The sequence below is a fragment of the Poecilia reticulata genome, linkage group LG11 (assembly GCF_000633615.1).
Source record: "Poecilia reticulata strain Guanapo linkage group LG11, Guppy_female_1.0+MT, whole genome shotgun sequence".
In the NCBI taxonomy this organism is placed as follows: Eukaryota; Metazoa; Chordata; class Actinopteri; order Cyprinodontiformes; family Poeciliidae; genus Poecilia; species Poecilia reticulata.
In genome coordinates, this window is record NC_024341.1 from 20,268,483 (window position 1) to 20,292,670 (window position 24,188).

The window sequence follows — 24,188 nt, forward strand, 5'->3', positions numbered from 1 at the left end:
CTCAGGGCCAGCTGAGTAAATGAATGCAAAGCGTTTCACCTGGTCTATGTGTGTCAGCGTCGAGCGTGGAAGCCCGGTCCTTTGAACGCCGTCTCTGTGGGCCCACTAATTGAGCCAGATCAATTCACAGAGACAGCAAGCAGGTTGGCACAGTTGCCACATCAAAGAGATTCTAATAACTGCACACTGTGGCCATTACTAAGCCTGAAAAAGCCATATTTATATTTGCTTCAAAGCCAGCCTGGCAGCAGTGAACAAACTGAGAAAGGAGGCCTTGAGTGTTAGTTTTTTTTTTTTTTTTTTTTTTTGAGCAGATGATTGGACACAAGGCCATTTTGGAACAATTTGAGAGCAGAATAGATAATATTCACATATGCATAAATACAATCATTTAAACTGTGCTTTAATTAGGCGCAGCTTTGCAGCGAGAGTGGAGAGTCATAAAACCTGCAAAAACACCCTGATGATCGACTGATTATTCCTAAGAAGAGCTATAATGTTTCACCCAACCACACTTTGGTATTGTCGACGCATCTTTCTACCATACTCCACGGACCACTCCTTTAAATAATCCACTTAGTATTCATGTTCCATGACACGAAGGGGGAATTCACTAAGCTTTTTGGGGTGAAAGAAATCTGTGCGAGAAACATTTGCACATCGACACGGCTGCAACTAAAATACAGCAGTTGTAAAAAAATAAATAAATAAATACAGCACTTCAGGTGAAGTGGGATCATAGTAAATCTATTCAAAACATTTGATGCATAACGTGAACTTTTCCGTGTACAACAGGAACGCCAAAGTCAAGTCCTTGAGAGTCAACTTCCTGCAACTTTTAGATGCATCTCTTCTTCAATACGCCTGAATCAAACTGAGAGGATCATTATGGTGCCACCGCAGAGCCGATCAGCTGCTAGTGAGGGAATTCAGTCATTTCATACAGGTGTGTTGGAGACGACTTTTTAGTACATGGCTATTTCCTGAAAGCGGTAAACCGAATCCATATTGCATTATGAAAAGTAAAATCGCTTGGTTATTAAGTCCAGGACACCACCGGTTCACAGAAGCATTAGTTATGCTAAAGCTGTCTCTTGCCAGTTATTTCCTTCCTCTTCATGATTCACTTTCTCACTTGCCTCTCTCTGCTTGATAAGTGATAAGTTTGTAACTTTGTTCATTAGTGTGGGCCTGTCTCCTGCTGTACAGGCTGTCTGAGGTGATATAATGGGTGGCAAACCTCTGGCTCTCCCCTTCCAGCTATTGCTCTCTCTCTCTCTCTCTCTCTCTCTCTCTCTCTCTCTCTCTCTCTCTCTCTCTCTACTAGGTCTCACTTTGTGTCCCCCTCTCAACTTCCATTTTTCTTGCAACCCTTCCTACCTTTTTCTTTCCACTTCGTCTCTTTCACTCCGGCTAGCCGGAAAGTGCTTCTCACTTTCTCTCACGCTCTCGGCTCGGCACGTCTCCGCGTTGCTCTGCGAAATAATTTACCACACGCAGTGCTCCCGCGTATGATTGAAGCATAATTAGACAGCGGAGGCAGGGAAGCCAGCAGAGGTGCTTGGGAGCCAGCGCTCGTCAGATGGTCCGTCTCACTCTCACCGGCTTTGCCCTTCAAAACTATCACTTCTGCAGCAGGAGCTGGGAGGGGTGTGCTGTGATGAGCCACTACTGAGCTAACTTTGGCACAAAAAGTCAGGCATTTGCGAGGAAGTTTCTCTTTTTTTTTGGGAAGTAAAATTATCTCCCAACATCGAAAGAAACTTCCAACATTGTTCTCGTTTGCAAGGTCTTGCAAAACGTTTTCATACTCCTTACACTTTGTTGCATATAAACATTTTGTACTACATATATAAAGCTGTGCTTTATTATACAAATGGATAGTTATAAAATGAATTTTCTCCCTTTCTACTCTAATGCACCTAAATAAAATCAAGTGCAACAAGTCAAAAGCAAAGTCATGGAGAAGTTTAAAGCCAGGTTATGTCATAAAAGAATATAACAAGCTTAGGACATCTCACAGAACTCTTTTAAATAGAAAGAGTTACACAACTGCAAATCTACACAACACGGTTGTCTGTCTAAACTGACAGGCCAGGCAAGAAGTGTAAATAGTCAGAGCAGCAGCCAAGAGGCCCATGGCAACTCTGGAGGAGTTCCACAGTTACTGTGGGAGGATCTGTCCAGGCTGTAACCATCAGTCATGCAAATCACAAATCGGGCATTTATGATAGAGTGGCAAGAAGGAAGTCGTTGTTGAAAAGTTCCCATCAGAGGTCCAGTCGTGCAGGACACGCACTGAACCGAGAAGGTGATCTGATCAGACGACATCACACAATCTTTTGTTGCTTCCATACAAAAAGCCCCAATGTGAGACAGAAAACTAACACTCCATTCTCACAGCAAAACATTGTGGTGGAAACATGCAGCGGCAAGTTTTACTTCAACATGAACAGGAAAGTTGCAAAAAACAAAATAAACATTAAGACAGGAATAGAGTTTTACCTTACAGTCAGTGATATGTTAGAATGGCTTACATTAGACCCAAAAATATGTTTGAACGGCTCAGTCAAAGTCCAGACCTGCTGTTAACAGATGTTCTGCTTCTGATCTAATTGGTTTCCAGAGGTCCAACCTGATGAAATGCACTAAATTTTATGGTGGTAATTTGATGAAATGAGAAAAAAGAGCCAAGGTGGAAGAATATTTTTAAAGTAATGCAGTTATTGACTATCTTAATTTCTAAATTCTTGCAATAACAGTTTAAAATGTTTTTATTTGTCAGAATAAGGTCTTGACTTTAAAGCAGCATACTTTTCAGGCTGCTTTGAAATCTAAGAGCTTTTTTCTCCCTCCTTTGCACAAAAAAATGCTGGAGAGGGATAACAATTTAAAGTGAAATGTTCACATGCCATACACAAACGGTGGAAACAATCATTCAGGTTTGTTGTTAGTTGTGTATAAATGGTGACTATGGTGAGCATAAAATATGGAGCCGGAGCTGTTGTGAGCAGCCATGATCATTAGGATGCCAATGTTGATGGCAGCTTCAGAAGAAAAGTGCTGATCACCGCACTGACACCATCTGCTCTGCCAACAAATACTGAGGCAGATGTCAGAGGGGAATTGGCATTACATTCAAAGTGGCACACATCGCTCCGAAAGGTGCGCGATGCTGCTGAGTGAGCACCTGAATCCCCCAGTGTCTGTCCAATTATCCCGCTGTATAAAGAATACGCTGTATTCCCAGCGCATTTCTTCCAAATTTAACCCGTGCTACGGGAAGACGCGGGCCTCACCAGGCTAGCTGTTGTCAGCAACCAACTGTAACAGCACTGTCAGCCGTCCCTTTGATTACCGCCCAGAGGTCACCCTGTGTTGAGCCGAACCGCGGCGGTCCGGTGCGTCAGCTGAGCTGAGACGTCAGAGAAGTCACCTTTAAAGGATAATAAGAGGACTGCTGACTGACTGCAGACCACCCGGGGGGGGCAAGGGGATTCGTGCTTTTTCCACATGAATATAAATGTGATATTGACAGGAAATTTTCCCCAGGAGAGAGAAGCGAACAGACAGCAGAAGAGACGGTGTGGGGGCAGAGAGGGGGGCACAAAGTTAAAGTGAAAATTCATGAGAAACACACAGCAGGACTGATCACTCAACTTTGTTTCGCACTGTTGTGGTTTCTGCTGTTCATTACTGCTTGATGGACCAGTGGTTCCTCTCGGTTTTAGCGTAAATATTTGGGATTCACTTCAAGGACACATGTTAATGATGCCATTAACACAATTTCCCCTACCAGTTGCAAAGTGAGTGGAAAGTCGCACCCCTCTGCTCGCCCTTACTTCTAAGAAGCCTATAAATATTGCCAGTGATGCACAAAAGGCTTCATTACTATTGTTTACAGTGAAGGAAACGGGTTCAGAACTGAAACAGCCCGTTGATGATTAACCATTTAGATTAGCAGTTCCAAGACAATTTAGTTTCTAATCCACACTTGTAACCCGAACTATTGCACATAAAGGAACTCAAATGTAAGCCAGTGTTTGGCTAGTAAGTCAATGAACACAGGCATGATACCACAAAGTCAAATAAACAATTGTAAAACCTATTAAATAGTGCTATGGTTACCAGTGGTAAACTATGTATGCCAGCACACAGACAAAATACCCTCAGATTTTTTTGAACACAAGATGTGAAACATGTTGGCGGCAGCTTCATGCTGTGGGGAGGATTTACCCTTTTCCTCAACATGGACAGGGACATTGCTTAGAGTTGACTGTAATATATTCAACCTTCCAAAGAGGTTAGAAATTGTGAAAATTTCACAATTTGTGGCAAGACTTGAAAAAATGCTCTACGCAGAGGCTCTCAGTTCAATTTGAAGCACATTTAGAGTTTTTGTAGGAAAGGATGAGAGAAAGTTGTCGGTCTCTTTGAAAAGCTGATATAACATGCTGAACTCTGACATGTGTCCAATAACGCACCAAAGGTTTCAATCGTCCTGCTTGGGAATTAAACTTTTAAATGAAACCCCATTCTAGCTTAGAAAAAACACATCTGCAAAAAGTAAACTATTAGGCTTTTTTTTAATCATTTCATCACCGCTACTTTTATCTTTTACAAGCAGCTGCAAAACATATTCTACACATAAGCAATTACATTTTTCATGTAACACCATTTATAAATGTTGTCTAAAGGTCCCCATCTACAACCACTCATGGGGCCACAGTTCATGTATAATCTTTTGGGAAAAAAAACAAACAAAAAAAAAACTGAGCCATACACATGTAATTATTTCCAGATATCTCTTTTTCCCACTCGACTAGAATAAATAAATACCCAACATGCCACCAATAAATAATTTGAAGCAAAAACAGGACATTTTGCGTGGAAAAACAAACTCATTTGCATTCATGCTCTTTCATCTCCAAAAGTATCACAGGATTTCTAGTCAAAGTTCATACTGGAAACAAGAAATGTCCATGGGATATTAGCGCTGCTCTGCTAATTCTCAGATGTACACGCTGGAAAAAATAAAGTAGAAAATGGACAGCTTTGTTTTCATCCAGGCCGTTATCAGCAAAAGCCGACTGCAGCGAGAACGGGGAGGGATGATTTCCATAAAGACTGGCTGTTGTCTGAAAGCAAGCAGCTGTCAGGCGGAATTACCTCTCCGACACAGACACCACAATCGAGGGCGCCCTTCCCATAATTCAGTCTGATTGGCTCAAGGGGAAAATGGCAGCCTGTGGAGAGCGAGGCGAGCGGCTGGTTGACAGGTTTGCATCTGCGAGGCTTGATGCGGCGTTTGCCTGTTATCATTTTGTCTGCTCGACGTGTCAGTTTTCTCACTTCGGATAGCTACCTGAACAAAGTGGCACGGAGAGTGGAGTCCGTGCTGTGAGGAAGCAAGTAGGTGCCTGTGCTCTGTTTATCAAGACTCTCGCACAAAAGGTGATGAAGAAAATAACTACCATCGCACGTCTTCGAAGGTTTTGGGAATTATGAAGCATGGTAGTTTTTGTTTTGTTTTTTTGTAGAAATACTGCTATTTTGTCGTATTGTTTCACATTTCTAGCTATGTTTGATTTTAGAGCTTTGAAATATTGAACAAAAATCTTAACACTTGTTGCTAAGATGCATGTGGTTTTTATTCACAGTAGGTTTTTGCAGGTGTTCTTGGTTTTAAAGGACTTCATGAATTGGTGGTGGGAAAAAGAAAAAAAAAAAGTCCAAAATTTTAGTATTTAAATTAATAATCACACATCAGATACCATCCACGAAAAAAAAAAGAAGCGTAATTCAAATTTCTGGCTAATGTAATTTTTCTTCACATTTGTCCAATTTACTGTATTTACTTTAGATAAGTTTTCTAAATTGTGAAGAACAAAATATGTCAACAATTTCTTTACAAAAAAAATGTGGATGTAATGTATTTAAAATTAACAGAACATTACATACCAGGTGTTAAAATCAATAACCTCAGTAGCTTTTCACAAGTTTTGAAGGGCTTAAAATTACCAACTGCCTTCCTCTCCAGTAGCCAGTGTTTTTATATGTATATTCTTGTATACTTTCCATGTCTCTCGAGTTGGTTGATTATAGTCTGCAGTACGAGTGCCATGAAACTGATGGCCATGCAGGACTGTTTATAATTAAAGACGAATCTGTCCAGTGAAGCTAAGTAGTAACATAGGGCAAACAACCAAACTCCAAATGTCGTTAGTAGTCAAAAGTGGCCAAGTCAGATGATATATTCCGCAAAAGCAAACATTTGTATCCAGCTCAGTTAGCTCCAAGCCCGCAGTGCAGAGAGGCTGGGACGGTAGCTGCAAAAGGCCCTCTGAGTTCACCACTCTGTAAACGTTTTTCCCCAAACTTTGGAAACTTGATGGGAGTCAACTCCGAAGCGGACAACGTCATCCCTGGAGGAAGCATCTCCTCTGTGTCCCCGGCAAGCCAGTCAACCGAAACAGGAAAGATTAGCACCGGGGATGGTGCTGTTCCGGTAGCATAACTAGCACACCTTGTGTTACGACCGCCGTCGTAAGGTTAATTATACCAAGATGAGTGTGCAGGTACCCGTCCCTGATTGGCTTTCCAGAAGACGACGAAAACGTCTGATCCCGGAGGTGACGAATATAAAGGCTGCTGAAGCGGACTTCCTGTGTTCCATCCTCGACTCATCTCCACCGGCCACACCCCTTTCCTTTGTTCACATGTGTTAGAGTTCTGGAGTGAGTTGCCATTAATGTTTCCTCAGTTTTCTCATGTTTTTCTTAATTAGGAAGGTACGTTTTTGTCCTTTGGTTTATTTACTTTCGATTAGACAAGTTTCTGTTACTATTTAGGTAGTTTCCGTTTGTTAGTTGTTTTCGGCGATAGCTCACTCTGAAGCCAAATACTCAATTTGTAACATCTTTATCAAAAATACATCTTTTTAAAATAAATAATAATTATCAACTGTTCAACATTGTGTGTGTCGGTTGTTGAGATCAGAGGAGAATGGATCCTTCATGTTGCGACCTGGCCCCCCCTAGACTGGTCGTAACACCTTGTTATGTTATGCCAGACAAAACAAGAAAAGCTAAACATTCATTTTAAAAACTAAAATGTTCAGGGATTTGTCCCACTTTTTTTCCCCACCATACACATCTGACTGACAACTGACAGTAACAAGCAAAGGGGGTGTACCACTCCCCCCTGCACAAAAAAGCTTGAAATGCTTTGAACATAAACCAGAACCATTTTGACCAGAGGTCAGCAGCTGCCTTCATTCAACTCAGGTCTGAAGAATGATCAACAACATGAAAAGTAACAGGTATATTTTTTTTCTACAAAAAAGTACACCCAACCTATTTGTTTGGTCTTCTCGTCAAGTGCAAATAATTATGAACTTTTGCTTTTTCCTTCCTTTGATCCACTTTGCAAATCATCTCAATTTTACATACAGAATTATTCGATGAAATTTTGACTCCAGTTTAAAGTGTCCCATGTTAATTTGTTATATCTCATCTTCCACATATTATTTTTATAATTAAATAATTGTTTAAAAAAATTTCTGACACCATGCAAGAACAACTTTTAAACAATAATTGGGATTCTACAACACGTTTGATTCATAAATGTCTTAGCTCTTTGTTGAATTGCACTACTTCACTTTCATTCATAAAAAAATAATGCTTCACACACGGGATCACCAGAAAAACTATGTGTTGGCAGTAAGTAGGATAAAAACCTAACTTTACCTTTGCTGTGCATGTAAGCATCCAAGCGGGCTCTCACATACTGTACAGTGTCGGGTTCACAGGCAAACCCAAATACCAACAACCCCACACCTGCACCCCTCAACATATCCCACGTGCTCTTCTCTGGTGCTTGTGTGGAGGTGAGTGACAAGGAGGGAGGTGCAGGGGGAAGTGTCCTGTAGGTGTCTTAATTATGGCTCTTCTCCTCCCTCTCACTGTCACCGTCCCCAGGGGAGAGAAAGACAAAAAGAAGGCAATGTTTCATCTCTGCTGCCTTGGTATTTTAAATTCCGAGGGGAGTCAGAGGAGAGACAGCAAGCTATTTCTTTGGAAAAGGAGGGAGAGAGAAAAATCAAATGATGGCTTCTCTTTCTCCTCCGTTTCTTGCCTCCTTTGCAGCTGTGTTTAAAATAAGGCATCTTAATAAAAGAGCTTTAATGGCGTCAAAGCAGGAGAAAGAGGCACAACTTGATTACTGTGACGGTTTTATTTAATGAGCTCAAAGCCTCTGGCCCTAACTTGGTATTCATTTATTACTTTGTTGTGGGGAGATATATGTGACGAAATGGAGCAAGAGCAGCGAGAGAATCGGGAAGAATGTTCCTCATATGGAAGTTGTGGCGTTTGTGAATTTTTTTTCCTGATTTAGATTCAATTCAGAACTCATCTGCCTTCTTATTCCCTCTTATGCAAAGTACTGCTGTGCTATGTACAGTGAGGAAAATAAGTATTGAACACTCTGCGACTTGGCAAGTTCTCCCACTTAGAAGTCATGGAGGGGAAATTTTCGTCTTGGGTGCATGTCATCTGTGAGAGACATAATCAAAAATAATAATAAAAATAAAAAAATTGGAAATCAGGATGTATGATTTTTTTTTAATAATTTATTTGTGTGTTACTTATTTGCAGCATGATTTCTAAGGGGGCGAACTTCAAATTAATAAATTTTACAAATGAGAAAAAATATACACGTAATTTTATGCTTTTGAAAAATATTTAAAATTTAAACTTAGGTAATATTTCTCAGTAATCTTTTTTTACAATAAAAAAAACAGGAAAAAAAATATTTGAATAGGTTTTATATCTGAAGGTCAATGCTGAGCTCTCTTCCCTTTTTAATAAAATTATGAATATTGAAAAAAAAAAAAAATGCCGTTGCAGAAAATGGATGACGTCATAGACAATTTGGCAGGTAGGCAGAGCCAAAAACAGCACAATTAATTATTGATGGGAATAAATTACTCTCATTGGATGTTGGCTGGGCAACCTGTGGTGGATGTGAAAATAAAGATTGGTATTAATGTGTACACCAGAGGGTAAAAGTGGCATCAAACAAAAGGCAAAGAGATAAAAGACAGGGGGGAGGCATTAGGAGGTAGAGTTGGTAGAGTGATGGTTGTGATACCTGGTAAAGAGGCATTAGAGAGATGCAGAGGGAGTCTATAAAAGCAAACTACTCCTTAATGTCTCTCGCAAGTGTGATAAAAGCACAGGGTTGCAGGACAAAAAGAATGCTGGCCTTTCTATTTGAATGAACAGAGCAAGGGGGCATTCAAAGCTCAACTATTATACATAAATGCTAATAAAAAATGATTTCATGAATGCGCCCACGCACGCATGCAAACAAAGATTCTCCAAAAAAGGTCAGCTCCTTTTGTTTTGGGGACACAGGACCCCGTCAGATGAAAATATTGACAGAGAATGGGTGAGCAATGCAAAGAAAGGCCCTAAAATGAGATGGACAAAGACCCCATCTGTATTCTGAGAGCCTGCCCTCTTATAAATATTGGAAGAAGGACACTGGTGGGGAGAGGAAACGGCCAAATGGTGCATTTGAGAAATGGCACACCTGAGCACCACGCGGGATATCATCTCCCCCCTGTCAGATCCCATCCCATTTGATCAAAATAATCGCCACCTTCATCGTTATCATCAATTCTGTCATCTTCACTGGCGCCATTCTCCATCTCATCAGTCCTTCTTTGGCTTCAAGAGTGGGGGGTGGGAAGGGATTTTTGGGATCAGATCAAATGCTTACATCTCATCTGTGAAAATCACTCATGGTGCACCTCTCAAAGTCATCACCATATTTATTGCTTCAGTGCTGCTGACATTTTTCCCCACCTATTTAGATATTCGGACATTGTTGAGCATTTGATTGGTGCCGCGGCAGCACAGAGGGAGGCTCCTGCTGGGCTTTGTTTAACAGCAACCACTAACGGAAATACAAATTAAAAATTCAAATTTTAATTTTAAGGAAATTAAAATATCCTTGTAAAGTCAAACATCCTTTATGAGATGGTGATATGATGTGATATATTTCAAGCTTTTTGGTTAATTCTAGAGATTTTGGCTTCAAACTAATAAAACCCACAATTAAATGTCTTTTTCAGAAAATTAGTTTTACACTGACAACTAAAAAAAAAACAACTGTTCAAAGACAAAGTTATGTTATAACCTACATGATAAACATCAACCACAGATGATCACCAATACCCTCAACAAAGAGGGGAAAACCAGAAAAATATTGCTTCTGAAGAATTGGTTGCATCAAAGTCATTTCATGGAATGTTTTGTGGAAGGAAAAACTGAAATTAAAGGTTAACATTTTGTAATAAATGTAATGTTTAACTGTGTTCTAATTTTTTTGAGATGGATCTGCTAAATAAAATGTAAAAATGAAATAAACTGTAGAATTTAATTTCTTGCCAGGCTGACAATCACATTATAGTCACGTCAACGTATCAGAAAGATTTAGGATGCAAATGAGATCACATTGTGGTCTGTGTGTAATTTCACCATTTAGGTTTGCTTGCCAACATGGCCTTCATTGAACAACTTACTGCTGTCTTTATGAGCCTGTCTCATCTGCTTCTACTTTAACGCTTTTCTTAATGCGGCACAACACAACTGAACAGGCCGGTCAAAGTTCACAGAGCAGATCCAGTTCAGGCACAAGCAGACACGCAAACCAACATTCAGCCCACATCACCTCTCCGAAACAAACTACACTAATTATTTCTGAACTTTCTGTCCTTCCACAAAGCATCAGAAATACATAGATGTACTCCACAGTCACCTTTAAATGTGTCAAAGAGACTAAGCAGCTTACAGGCCACGATAAACAGGCTTTCTTAAATTAAAGGTTGTCATTAAACTGCAACATATTGCAGATAATTACATCCAGGAAAAGTGTGTTTGTTGTGGAAAGCTGAATGTTTGAGAGACCTTGAGAGATCCATCTACACTTTTTAAACGTGTTAAATGTAAAAACTTAAGTTTTAGCAGAAAATAAATGAGATGGAGATGTGAATAGGCATTGGTCGGTTCGTAGCATAAAGGTAACAAGAGTTACGAAAGTCTACGGTTAAAAAGAGTCTACAAAATTTTGTCAAATTGTACCATTTGTCATGATTCTACATTCCTCTTCCCTACAGTAAAGATAAATTAAGCTGAAAAGCAATAGCGCGGAAACTGAAGGAGTGCCCACTTTCACTCATTTGGAGCAGCACTGTTAACTAAAAAAAACCAACAACAATAAAAAAAAACATAAGCTATCAGCAGCATGGCTGTGAAGCAGCCAACTGCAGTTTCAACCTGAGCAGACCGCGTGACTAATTAATATGAGTTCTGCATAATTCTGTCAGTTTGGGGATTTCAGAATCGCAAAACTCTGAATATTAGACTTTGCACATTGATACATAGCCACTGCATTGGACCTCGTCTATTAGCTGCTTTAGCTAGGGACGTGCAATTGCAGGCGCCATTACAGTGAGGCATATAAACAAAACCATACTGTTCTGATAAGGGATGAGCATGTCACAAATATGGCCATTGTGCTCCTATTTCTAATCCAACATCTGTAAAATAGATTAATTTCTTCAAAATGAAAACATGAGAACCTCGTACCGACACATGGCCATTCAGTGCCTTGTAAAAAAATGAATAAATAAATCCCTCCTTACCTTGGCCATTTGGGCTTGCACCCCAGTGGCTTTGAGAGATGAAACGGCCTTCTGAGCTGCAGCTGGACTGTCAAAATCCACAAAGCCATAACCTTAACAAAAAAAAGAGGGGGAAAAAAGGCAAAGAAATGAGAAAATGATAAACATTAGTTAGGAAAAAATGAGTGCAGATGACTAACAAGGAGAATGACGAGCACTTGGTAATTGTAGCAGTAATAGGTTGGTAACATGACTACAGAGGCTGCCGGTTTTCATATCTGGTGAGCACTACAATGTTTGATAATTAGCGACACTGACGTTCATAGGGGGATGCTATGCATCTTAATTAGTAGCATGGATGAGCGATTTAGTAATAACAAACCCCGGCACCCTGCCCACCTCTACCTCCACACGCTCTGATCCAGTAATTCACACACAGTTGCACACACTTTGAGCAAACACCCATAAACAAAAGGCGCACTGAGTGGCCGTTTGTGGCAGGCTGTGGTTTAATGACACCTCATACACATTAATTTCAATTAAGGTAATGATCATTTCTGAAAAGTCCGCGATTTAAAAACACTGATTAAAGAATATCAGAGATACTTGCATAAATATAGGAGACCTTCATTAATTTTTTTCAAAACGACGCTTTTCTCCCGTTCAGCCTTTTGATTTTTGGAGACAGACGCTGGCAGAGCCATGTCGTGTTCCTCAATGGCCAGAATATTAACTCAACCCCATTTCACAGCCTCCATAATCCTCTCCCTGGTAACAAATCTCCCAAAGTTTGACAGCGCACGAGAGCAGCTGCCATTTCTCTCCCTCTCTCATCCTCATAAAGACACACTTTATAAATTTCCCAGAATTTAACCTCGCTGTTCATCTTCTTACCGCGTTCTTCTATCCATCTCTTTCTCCAAAACACTTTCCCTCTCTGTCTGTCTCTCATATTTTTGCCGACCTTAACAGTCACCAGCCCCCATCTGGAAATTCATCAAAGCAGGGAAGCAGAGGGGGAGGGGGGGGGATGAAATCTGTGACTGTGATTTATGAGTTATTGTGATCCCGACGTTCTGCGGGATGTATCAGAGACGGGGGTCACGTCTGTGTTAATTAAAATTTGGTGGCGGATTAAAGGCAGTCAATGGTGCCCTCTGATCCACTGTTTCAGGAGGAAAGTGCAATTAGAACAGGATAATAGCTGCAAGATTTTCCATCGGAGGGGGTTAAGCGTAAACTCGCAAATGTTTAAGTACACATGAAACCTTACTTTTATCCTGTCACACATGTAGACAGTTTGTACAAATAAAGAGGTTGTTACTTTCTCTCTCATTTGTGCTGCGGTGGCGGAGAGGGGTCATTTTCTTGTTGGATGGCCGTTAGGGAGAGCAGGGTAATGTGAAAATCATAACCTGTGGTGGAAGAGAAATCGAGCGCGAGGACTGATTAATGGCCAGCTGTTAGAGTGGCTCTAGGAGGGGTGGCTCTTTAATTGTGGAAATATGAAGAGCCAGAGTAATATGTCCTGATTCAAGTAGGCAGATTTATATATATATTTTTTCCACAAAAGGTAATTTTTCATCCAGTATTATTTTTCAGGTACCTGTAATTAAGCAGTGCATCCGACTGTTCTGTTACACCAAATGACGACTAAGATCAGTGGCAAGAACATGACAAATATAAGCGTGCATGGTGGAGTTTGATTAAAAACTGAAAACAAAAAGAAATGTTTTGGTGAGATGTACATATAAAAAAAAAAGAAGTTATTTTGTGGAACATTTTAATCTGAAAATACTTAAATCAACTGGATGTTAAAGAGTAGCTAAACCCCAAATCAACTGTTTTTGCAGGTAAACTGTATAAACTTGGCCTTGAAGTATATCTTTACGTTCCTGTGCAAATTATGACATTTTGACATTTAAAATCATCTCAGTGCTGCCCTCTTTGGGTTGGAGGATGGCCACTGCAGTTGAATTTTCCTATTGGCTACAACTGCTCAGTTTGGTCAATCTCTACGTCACAGTCCCACATTTGGGTAAGAAAAACAATCTCACTCAGGCACATATAATGTTAAAGCGAAAAATGTCCATGTATTTTATTAGGGCTTTATGTGACATGATTGTCAAACTAAGACCAGCTGTGAAAAATTAAACAGCATGACATGACAATACTAAGATACTGTTAAACTCCACATGAAAATAGTTAAAAATAAAAATGTGAAATGGAATAAGTGACCCATGAAATGTAAAACTTAACAGAATTATAAGATACTAGTAACAAATATTAGCTTGATTTACCAAAGGACTGACATCAATCAAACAATGTTCCCTCTTAATTTTGCTAAGGTGGCTAAAGGACATTTTGTCCCTCATCAGATGCCTGCAGCGGGAAGCAGAAGTTGACATATTTGAGTAAAGCCGTCAAACAAGCTGAGAAATCGCAACAAATTCCTCTGATATATTGTGGACTAAAAACATTTTCCATAAAATGGAAAGCCTCAGCAAAGCAAAGCTACTTGAGAATATGTGTTCGCGATCAATCATTTGGAAATGCCTATAGATGATGGAAACAGCTACAGTGATTTAAAACAGCATTTTAACCCAGACGTTTTTGATAAGATAGCTTTTCAAAATAACCCAATCCATAATTTCAGACATCTTGATCTTCCCCTGTCTACATGCTGTGAATTTATTAGCACTGCATAAAATTTCAGCGGCGCTGTCGGCCTTACTGGTTCCCTATTAGCGCTCTAAAATAACTGCATCATACTGTAAGCTAAACTTGGACACCACAGCTCTTAGCTTATAAAATTTAAGTTTGATCGTTACCCGAGCGTCTTCTGACATTTCGAGTGCAGCAATATTTGATCATATCATGACAACATTCAGTTGTGCCTTTAATTCAGTAATCATTTTTTTGTTTAATTAAACGTTCTAATCCATTTTTCACTCATGACAGATAGCATTTTGCAACCGCAGCATTTGACGGTTACATCCTGCCACATTATTTTTATACAGAGACTCTGGATGACTATATTCTCCTTCTTTCCACTAACGATGGAATTTAGATGTTTTTAATTTGACTGAGGCGACAATATAAATAAAGGCCCATTCCCCTTTAGTTCCACTCAGAGCGTTTTAACTCCGCATTTAGGCAAAGCATGTAATGTAACTGAGGCCCTTCTGGGAAATGATTCACTTTAATAATCAGAATATTCCAATGGTGAACACTTGAAACTGCTGATTACAAATTTAATATTCACCCCATTACCACCTGGAGTGCACTTATCAAACTTTAAACAGAATGAGGATTTTGGAAACGCTGACCCATATTCTGAGAGGTGGAAGGAGATAGAGAGAGAGAGAGAGAGAGAGAGAGAGAGAGAGAGAGAGAGAGAGAGAGAGAGAGANGAGAGAGAGAGAGAGAGAGAGAGAGAGAGAGAGAGAGAGAGAGAGAGAGAGAGAGAGAGAGAGAGAGAATAAGAGCACAAAGGGAAGAAAGAGGTTTTCTGGGGTCAGCGGAAGAAGACCCAACTGACTATGTGAACCAGCAGCAGAAGTAGGTCCAGTTTCCTCTTTTACTGTGCAGTTATTCTGGCTGATATGTGCATTATGACTCCATGATGTGTAATATTATAACCACAAAATAAAACCATTAAAGGTTTAAGCGATAGAGAAAGGAGATTCATAACAGAGAGATGCAGGGAAAAAGAATCATCAAATTGTGCTTCTATCAGACAGAATGGTTGAGTGATTATCATTATTGTTCTCTGAATGAATCTGCAATTATTCTGACTCATCCAAAAGATTTCGAGGAAAGCTTAAAGTATGATGGTTAGATATTAAATAATTATGCTACTTAGACTGAAGATTGAGGTTAAAATTTAATTGTGCTTATTTTACGTAGATTTTTAAATGCATAGACACAAAATGATTTAAAAGAAAGCATTAAAAACAAATATCGGTTATTTTAAATGTTGCAAAGAAATAAATATACAGTATTCAGTTTTCAATATTATATTATTTTGAATTCTATAGATGTTTTTCGCATATCTGAAGCTTTTGTGATGCATTTATTTTTTTCCACAAAGTTTCCCTTGTTAGAACCTGATTATTTATGTGGCTCCTCAGAAAGTAGGATTTTTATTTTCCTTTTATTGTGACTATTTTTGTTGTAGACAGCAGGAGACATTTTTAGAGCTTTTAAAAAGTTCTCAGCCAGCATTTACTAGACAAACGTAAAAACAGAAGATTTTATTTCTTGCTTCGTTGTGCATCAACACAAATCTTGCACTTTTATTATCATTCAGGCCTTTTTATTGATAAAGTCAGACAAACAAAACCAACATTACTTAAGATGCACAAAGACGGGAGTATTTTTGCTGCTATGATTGTTTATATGAGGTTTAGGCTGTAAAATTAAGAAAAATAAATCTGGTTGCTAGTCAAAACTAAGTGGTTGGTTCATTTCTTGACTTATACAAGTAAATTTGCAGAAGTATAATTAACACTTTGCCTCACCTTTGCAAGAACAACATGTGCTCTGGTGTATGTGGATTTTTTAGCACAAGCGACACCAAGATAATTAAAAACTAATTAAAGGTTTGCTTGTTTACCATCAGTGGGATAACAACACAGGACGATTTAAATAAAACCTGAATTTGTCTTTATATTTTTTTTGTCAGATGTTTTGGGCAGAAGCCGTTTTAGCTCAAAACATTATTTGTTTTACTCCATAAAGGTGAGATGTTAATATGCAAACTAATTGCATGAAGGCAAGTTACCTTTACAGAACTTGCTTTTGTGAATAAATATCATCCATTAAGTGACTTTATCATGAGTTTTGAGAACTATACTTGAAATCCAGGTTTTTAAAAAAATGTAAACAGAAAATATTGTATATTCAGATGATTAAAATTGATTGCCTAACTCTGAATTGGCAAAATTATTAAGTCTTACGGATTAAACCAGTAAAATTTCATTTGTAAAACACACATTTTTTAAAAAGATTTTTTAAGTGCTCAATGAATTTGACAAAATCATTTGAAAGAGCATGCTTGATATATTGAAAAATAGTCATTTTCCAGAGGGGAATATGTCAGGTTGTCCACAATCTTTGGAATATTACAAAAAATATAAAGGCAGATGTGACAAATTTTATGTTTTGTGAAATAGCTAAAAAATTACTAGTTGTCAACATTTAAATATATACATTTTAGCCAAGCACAGCATCTATGGCAGGCATGTTTACTGATGCGCTGATACTTGACGAGTCACTTAGCTGAAGAAAAAGTCAATTAGGTTGTAAAACGAAAAAAAAAAAAAAAAAGCATTACGGTTAAAAAGCCATGCCAGACACCTAAGAAAGACACACATCGTCATGACGATGCGTGCAGATGTTGCCAGAAAGAAAGGTTTCTCAGCCCGAGTCAATGTCGCACCGCCTCTGTATTCAGCAAGTACACTTTCTCAAGTTACAATCTCGAGAGGGATGCAGGGGGCAAGGTGTTGCTTTAAAGCCTCCGCGCAGACACAAACACCCAATCGATTGCTGTCACTTAAAAGCAGCTCAAAGTGACGGACTACATGCGTGGCTGCTGATAATATTGTGTAGTTGCACACCAATATGCACACGGAGTCGCTGAAGGACACGTGCAAACAGGCAGAATGACACCTCTCTCTCTCTCTCTCTCTCTCTCTCTCTCTCTCTCTCTCTCTCTCTCTCTCTCTTTCTCTCAGACACACAAACAGAGAGTAATGTGCAGACACACAGACAGTCTGAGAGGAATAAAGAGAACATGAGCTGCCATATCATATTTCCTGGTCTGGCTCTAACTGGTAGCCTGTCAAGATAAAAGGACCATCTTCAATCAGTTACTACATGACAGTGCTGTACTACCCTCGCCTTGCCTTTACTCTGTGCTCTGTGGACGTGCGTGTGTGTTCAGGAGGCAATGTGCTCCATAACACAGTCTCCTTAGGAAGGTGTTGTAGCGTAGCGGATGTCACCTCGAGCCACGCGCACACACAGCAGTCTTCGGCAGAGAGCGGAGATAAGGGACTCATTACAGAAAGAATCGACGTATCAATCAACGTTGCATCATTCTTGCATTCACCATCAAATTATGCTAATCCTAATTACTTCTGGGGAAATGACTATTCTTTATCTGCTAATAGTCAGGATTGTTTGGGGTTTCCTGCCTACAACATTCACTATTATTCTCCCCAATATATCAATTTTTCACATTCTCATATTCAGCACTAATGATCCCATTTTACACCCCATACAATAGGATAATAATGCCCTAAGCATGAATAATGAATCAATGTCAAGTTATGGAGACTTACAATGGACTGCCAGGCAATTGTTTACATGTTTGTGAACCATTAAGTAAGTTCTGAAGTAGCCCTTGTGTGAGCGTCATTAATTACTTTGGTTACATGTATGCAAATAACTCAAACGTTGGATGGACTGCAGTACATGTGAGAATTCAGGAATGTTATTTTGAATTGAAGTATAGTTTTGTTTAAAGCCGATTCTGCCTAAACATGTCTGTTTAGGAACACAATTTATTTAAACATTCAAGCTCATATTTAGCATATTTAGGTTTAAAGTTTATATAGTGATACTCCTTTTAAATTGTCTTTTTGAGAGATGCCCGTCTCATTTCATATCAGAGGTTCTTGGTTGAAGGATAATTTTATAATTAAAATGTGTCATGAAAATTTTAGGTTCAAGTGTAAATGAAATGTTATACCCAAGCTACATTAGCAAATTAATTAATGCTAGCATATCAGCTAACATTAACCTGTTTTGGCAGCTTTGCTTTATGAGGTAATGTTAGTTAAAAACATACGACTCTGCAACAGCTACAACTAAAAGCCCTAACTATATTGAAAGCCTCTTGAAATAAAAATCTTTATCTAAAAGAGCTAAAACAAAATAAAGCACACGCTAATGTGGTAAAGTCAGCATATTATTAGATCTGTATTTATAACTTTAATCAAACGTAAGCAGAAAATTTAGAAAAGGGTAAAAGAAATGAAAAACTTAAGAGTCAAATGCCTTTTGATTGATTACCCGTGTGCAGCAAAGCTTGAAGATGGTTTAAAAGTAAAAAGAATGATTTAATTAGAAAGGAAAGAGCCTAACATTAAATACGATCACATTTGTTCGGTAATCCGTTTACACATTCAGTAAAACCTTCACTTCGTAGAAGCTATTTGTCTTGTGACAAGTCTCTCTGCCTTGCAGGGTGGGTGGGTGCTGAATTTCGGGGGGCTGTGGTATGCTGAACAAACACTGAGGCAGAGACCAGCGGTTTTACAAAAGTGAAAAAGGCATCCATGACTAACTGTGGCCAAGCCAAGACCGCCTTGGTCACACTCCAAACCAAAAGGAGAGCATCCCAACTGGGACGCATTCCTCCGTCCTCCGTTTACCCCGCACCACCAGCAGCTGAGTTTGGGATAAATTCTGTGGCTACTAAACCATGAGTATTTGTGGAGCGAGGATAAACGCCCGTGTGTGACCTTCACATTTCTTGTGCTTATGTAGCGTGCATGTGTAGGTGCGCAAGTAAACAAAGGAAGATGATAAATTCGTCTTTCTGCTGAAGCGCCCCGCTGAGAAACATCTGCATTGCAAATAGCTTCGCAGCCATGAGTATTTAAAACTTCTGACCACATGACTGTCATCAGCACAGCGACACTGCAGAGAAGTGACAAGACGCAAGCCGATCCCTCCACCGCCAGACTACAGCTTAATGTTCCATCTGACATTCATAAAATAAACAGCTTTTTGCTTCAATCTCAGATCGAAAAACAGCTTCCAACACGTGCAGCTTCTGCTGCTCCACAAATTGGAGGGCACTCATTTTCTTGTCCAGTGCTCCAAACGCTACCGTGCTTGTGCCTGGCGAGAAAAATTTGTTGTAAAAAAACTCACATAGAAGACTATTCTATTCTAGACGCTGGTGACAAGATAGCAGCAGGGGCAATTAACTTATCAACCTTCCAATGGATTTATAGCTAAAGCATACATCTCGGCCCAAAGCAGCCAGGTTATTGGCTGTATTGTATTTCTTGTCATTTTCCTCTGCAGGTGTAGGAGTATCCTTGTCAGGAAGCCGCAGTCTGGATCTGCAGAGGGCAGAGTGCCAGGGCTCAGGGCCAAAGAGGCCACTGGCAGCTCATTGGGACGATGACAAACTGAGCACATGGTAAAAAAAAAAAAGAAAAAAAAAGTCATTCTTCATCCAATATCTGTGCGAGCGTTATAAATAGGATCTATATAACCGCGAAGCGCCTAAATTACATGTTCAACTTTGTCTGCCCTTCAGGGAATAATGGAGGGATTTTACATAGGAATGAAACAAATGTATTGCTTTTATGTGGTGGTGAATCTGTAACATTTTTTTTACATTTACACAAAGGAATACAGTTTAAACTTTAGCCGTGCAGCCCACAGCTAAATATTTAACGACTGAATGTAAAAGAAATAAAAATAATAATAATGTTAATTTCTTGTAAATGTATCATTTAAAAATGCCTCTTCACGTAGAAATAGCTGTATAGGTGTTTCCTCACCTATACACAGATATACTGAAGGATTTAGTGTGCATACCGAGTAAATGTCTCTTTCATGCACTCAGGGGGAAGAGCACATCAGGGGCTTCTAATTAGATGATGACCCTGCTCTACCTCTTGAGTCACAGCCGCCCACAATCAATTAATTTAATAACCCAACTGGCTAAGAGTTTCTCAGAAAGCATTACTTCTTTAACAGTTACTGCTGGAGTCAACTTTTTTCCACTTACAGCAGTTTATTTCACAATGTCGCAGCTGTACCCCGGACCACAACCAAGGAGGTATTTTAGCTGTGTTGAGAAATAATGAGGATCCCCCCCACACCAAAAGCAGAGTGAGAGCGAGCTCTTTAGTGGTTCTATAGAAGCATAGCAGAGAGACAATGGCATTTTATAGTTTTCTGAAAAACTATACTCAATTCAATTATATTAAAATCCCAATATACTGTATTTATCCCTAAGGGAAATTTGATGTCTTCATAACTCCTATCCTCCAGGTTTTTGTGGACCATAGTGCTGTAGGCAGAAAGGATCTCCAGAAGCAGCCAGTATCGCAATCAATCTGAAGACTGTTGCTGTGTGACAGTATCATGGCCGTCATGACATGCCAACAGCTCAATTTCAAGGTGCAGAGGCTATATTCCACAATTGTTGTTGGTAAGCATTGCTAATCCCCCTCATTTGCATTTGCCGCTCTGCATTAAATTTCTGTCTGGCCGTATGATTAGAAAGCCAAGCAGAGAGAAGTTGGAGTTGGAGATATTTACTTTACCCATCATGATCTAGATGGTTGGAATTTTATTCTCTCTCTGCTCTTTGGTCCTACTATGCATCCACAAAGCTTCCTTTTCAATTTTTCTGGATTTTTTTGAAATCATAGTTCAGGTTTTATCTGAGCTTGTACTTTGTTAATCAGCCGCTCCCAGTTTTAAAAACAATACCTTGTTGACAAGGTTGCACATAATAAAACGGTCTAAAATCAAAGTTATAAGAGCAAAATCCTTCCAGATGCAAAACACCCAAAACCAGAGGACATAACTGTCTCAACTGCCTCAACCAAAAACTTTTGGACAAAAGTCAAGAAAACGAATAAATCTGAATAGCACAACTACTCCAACATGTTGTCACCATGAGCAGCGCAACTCCAGAATGCTGATCCTGCCTTTCTTGTATTTTTTTAGAGGAGCACATTGCAGAGAAACTTTACAAATTATTTATGTATCCATGCAAACAGATGCTTTATTATTTCCTGCATAATTCATAAAATTAAACAGCTGATTTTTTTTTTAGAACAGTCTTTTGACCAACATTTATTCTAAATGCTCAGTAGTTACCAACAGAAAATGCTCACACCGTTTCATGAAGACACTCACAAACTTTGATTGGTTTTCGATTCCTATAAAGTTCTGCTAATGATCAACATGGTTTTCTTCTCTGCCCCTGACAGCTACAGTTTTTTTTTTCTGTGATAAAGTCAGAATCTTAGGCAGAAGAGAGAAAAACAACTGACAATAAGCCACCAAATAATGGTAAATAATTCAACCTTACCACTTCAACATGCAACATCAGTTAAGTTTAGGAAAATACTACAAAAAGCATTTAAGGCATTCTTTTCTTTATATAAATTCAAAATCAAGTTTTAGGAAAACTTGTGGAAACAGATGCCGAACATGAAGCTTTTTTAATGATTTTTTATGATAATTATGTGATTTAAAGAATGCACTCAACTTCCTTTCATCATAATTTTAAACTATTTTTTGTTATGACAGTTCTCTTTATATAAATTTAGACAACTGGTTCACATTGTAGTTTTCCCCCTTTACTGAACACAACAAAAATCACAGTGAGAAGCATTTCCTTACTCTGTCAGAGCGACTTTCTTCTCTTTTCTCCATTTCCTTTATTGTTTCTCTTTTGTTCTGTCTTATTATCGCTCCTTAATTAGCTCATATCTGTTCACACTCATTAGCTACAGCATTGCACCATATGGCATGTTGAAGATTTCCGAATATAAAATCAGAATACCAGTTAAACGACTGTTTTCACCGAATACGTTTGTAAGAAAAGATGCTAACAGCTATATTGCCATCCATGACGTCTTCATTCAAAAACGTATATAATCAGCATCGCCATATTACATTAAAATGAATTCTTTTATCTCCTAATCTCTCCTAATCTTTGAGCTATAGAAGACACAGATAACCTTAGGAGAAACATAAGATTTGTTGAATTGCAGCAACATATTGCTTTATTATGAGTGCCTCTAAGCTTGGTAACTTCATTCCAAAAACACTGATGTGTTCGGTGCAACATGTGAAGAGCACTCGAGAAGGTTTGAGAAGTGGGCTTATTATTTGTCAAGAGCTTGTTAAAAGGTGACCCGTGGCAAAAACAAGAGAATCTACACATTCTCAATCACCCAATAATAGCCAACATTTATGCAATATACATTGATGTAAAAGTGCAAAACATCTAGATGCCAACATACAAACTCATGCAACCACATTTGGTACATAGCCGTCCGTAGATGTCCAGTGCAAGGTCACTCAAACCTTCACAGTCATTCAGATTTGACTGTATAGCTCCTCACTGATGGGAAAGTTTCATAGTATGCAGATTTTTACACAAAGAGCAATTGCAGCTCCTCTTTCACACTTCTCTTTCACTTCACATGTGGAATGTCTTGAAATAACTTCTCCCTTTATTCCACCTGTACCTGGAGACTGCTAAGTTTTGCATTCAGACGTGGTTCTATCTCCCGCAGCACCACATGATCCTTACTTCAGCATCAGTTTAATATATAATATAATCATGTCCAGTCCAATACCAAGCTGAACAGATGAGGTGACAAACTAAATATATGAACAAAGCCAGATCACAGAGTAGCCTGTTGGATTGGATCATGGAGGAAATCTCCGAGTAGAGGTAAACTTTAGACTCTGGACAAAGACGAATCCTCCACTGGATCCAAATGAATATGCAGCTCATTTTTTAGGTCTTGCATCTGTTAGTCATTCATGAGAAACTGCTCTGCCGCCCACAGCTAGAATTCCTATTCATTGGAGTTATGATTTATGCCACCCTTAACTAATCAAGGGTGTGATCATTAGTCAGGGGATGTGCAGAGGGTGAAAGCCATGGCAGTGAGGTGGAGAGTTGTATCTTATACAGTGTTTCTCTTGCATTTTATGGCTTAGGTTAAGGATAAGAAATGACTGCAGGTACACCTCCTCGCCGCTCACTGGTGTTTGCCGAGGCATTTTGTGAAATTTGTTTAAAATGCAATATTCTTTTGAAGACTACTTTATAATCAACTGGGTTGATTTTTTTTATCCACTGTTGCCACATTGTTCCTTAGGATGGGGGATTGCTGCAAAGTCATGATGCAATCTGCAAGACTTAGACTTTCTTAGAAAAAAACTGTTTGCAAAATCTGTTCACAAGCATTTTGTCCAAGTCAGAGTTAAGTCAAATCAGAAGTATAATGAGGCCAAACTGTACTAGAGTTTCTAGTCTCTACAGATTCATCTAATATTGTCAAACAGATGCATGGTCTCCCTAAAATACAGCATTGATCGATGGTTTATTATTATTATTCTTAAACTTAATTTAAAACACAGGATGTGGACATTTACTGGTTGTGGTTTCACAGAAAGTTGATAGACAAAAGACCAGGCAACTGATAGACAGCCAGAATGTAAGGCTTATGTCACTAAAAAGAAAATCAATGAATTTTTGGTCAAGATTTTGTTTTTTAGAATGTCAAATATCTATTTGTATATTTTGTGTAGATTATATTCTCACATGCGATGGTAATTTAGCAGGTAATTTAGCAGGATATGGTAATTTAGCAGGATAATTCTTCAAATTAATAGCACAATAAATGTTTATATATATATATATATA

General features: G+C 38.9%; 1 protein-coding gene across 9 annotated transcripts in view; it reads right to left on the reverse strand.

Annotated features, from left to right (window-relative positions):
* Window positions 1-24,188, reverse strand: part of rbms3 (RNA binding motif, single stranded interacting protein) — a 333,346-nt gene that overhangs the window by 140,640 nt on the left and 168,518 nt on the right. For all 9 annotated transcript variants that reach the window (XM_008422424.2, XM_008422423.2, XM_008422426.2 and 6 more), the window contains one exon: window positions 11,714-11,805. In XM_008422424.2, coding sequence (XP_008420646.1) covers window positions 11,714-11,805 — 92 coding nt within the window. The remainder of the gene's footprint in view (window positions 1-11,713; window positions 11,806-24,188) is intronic.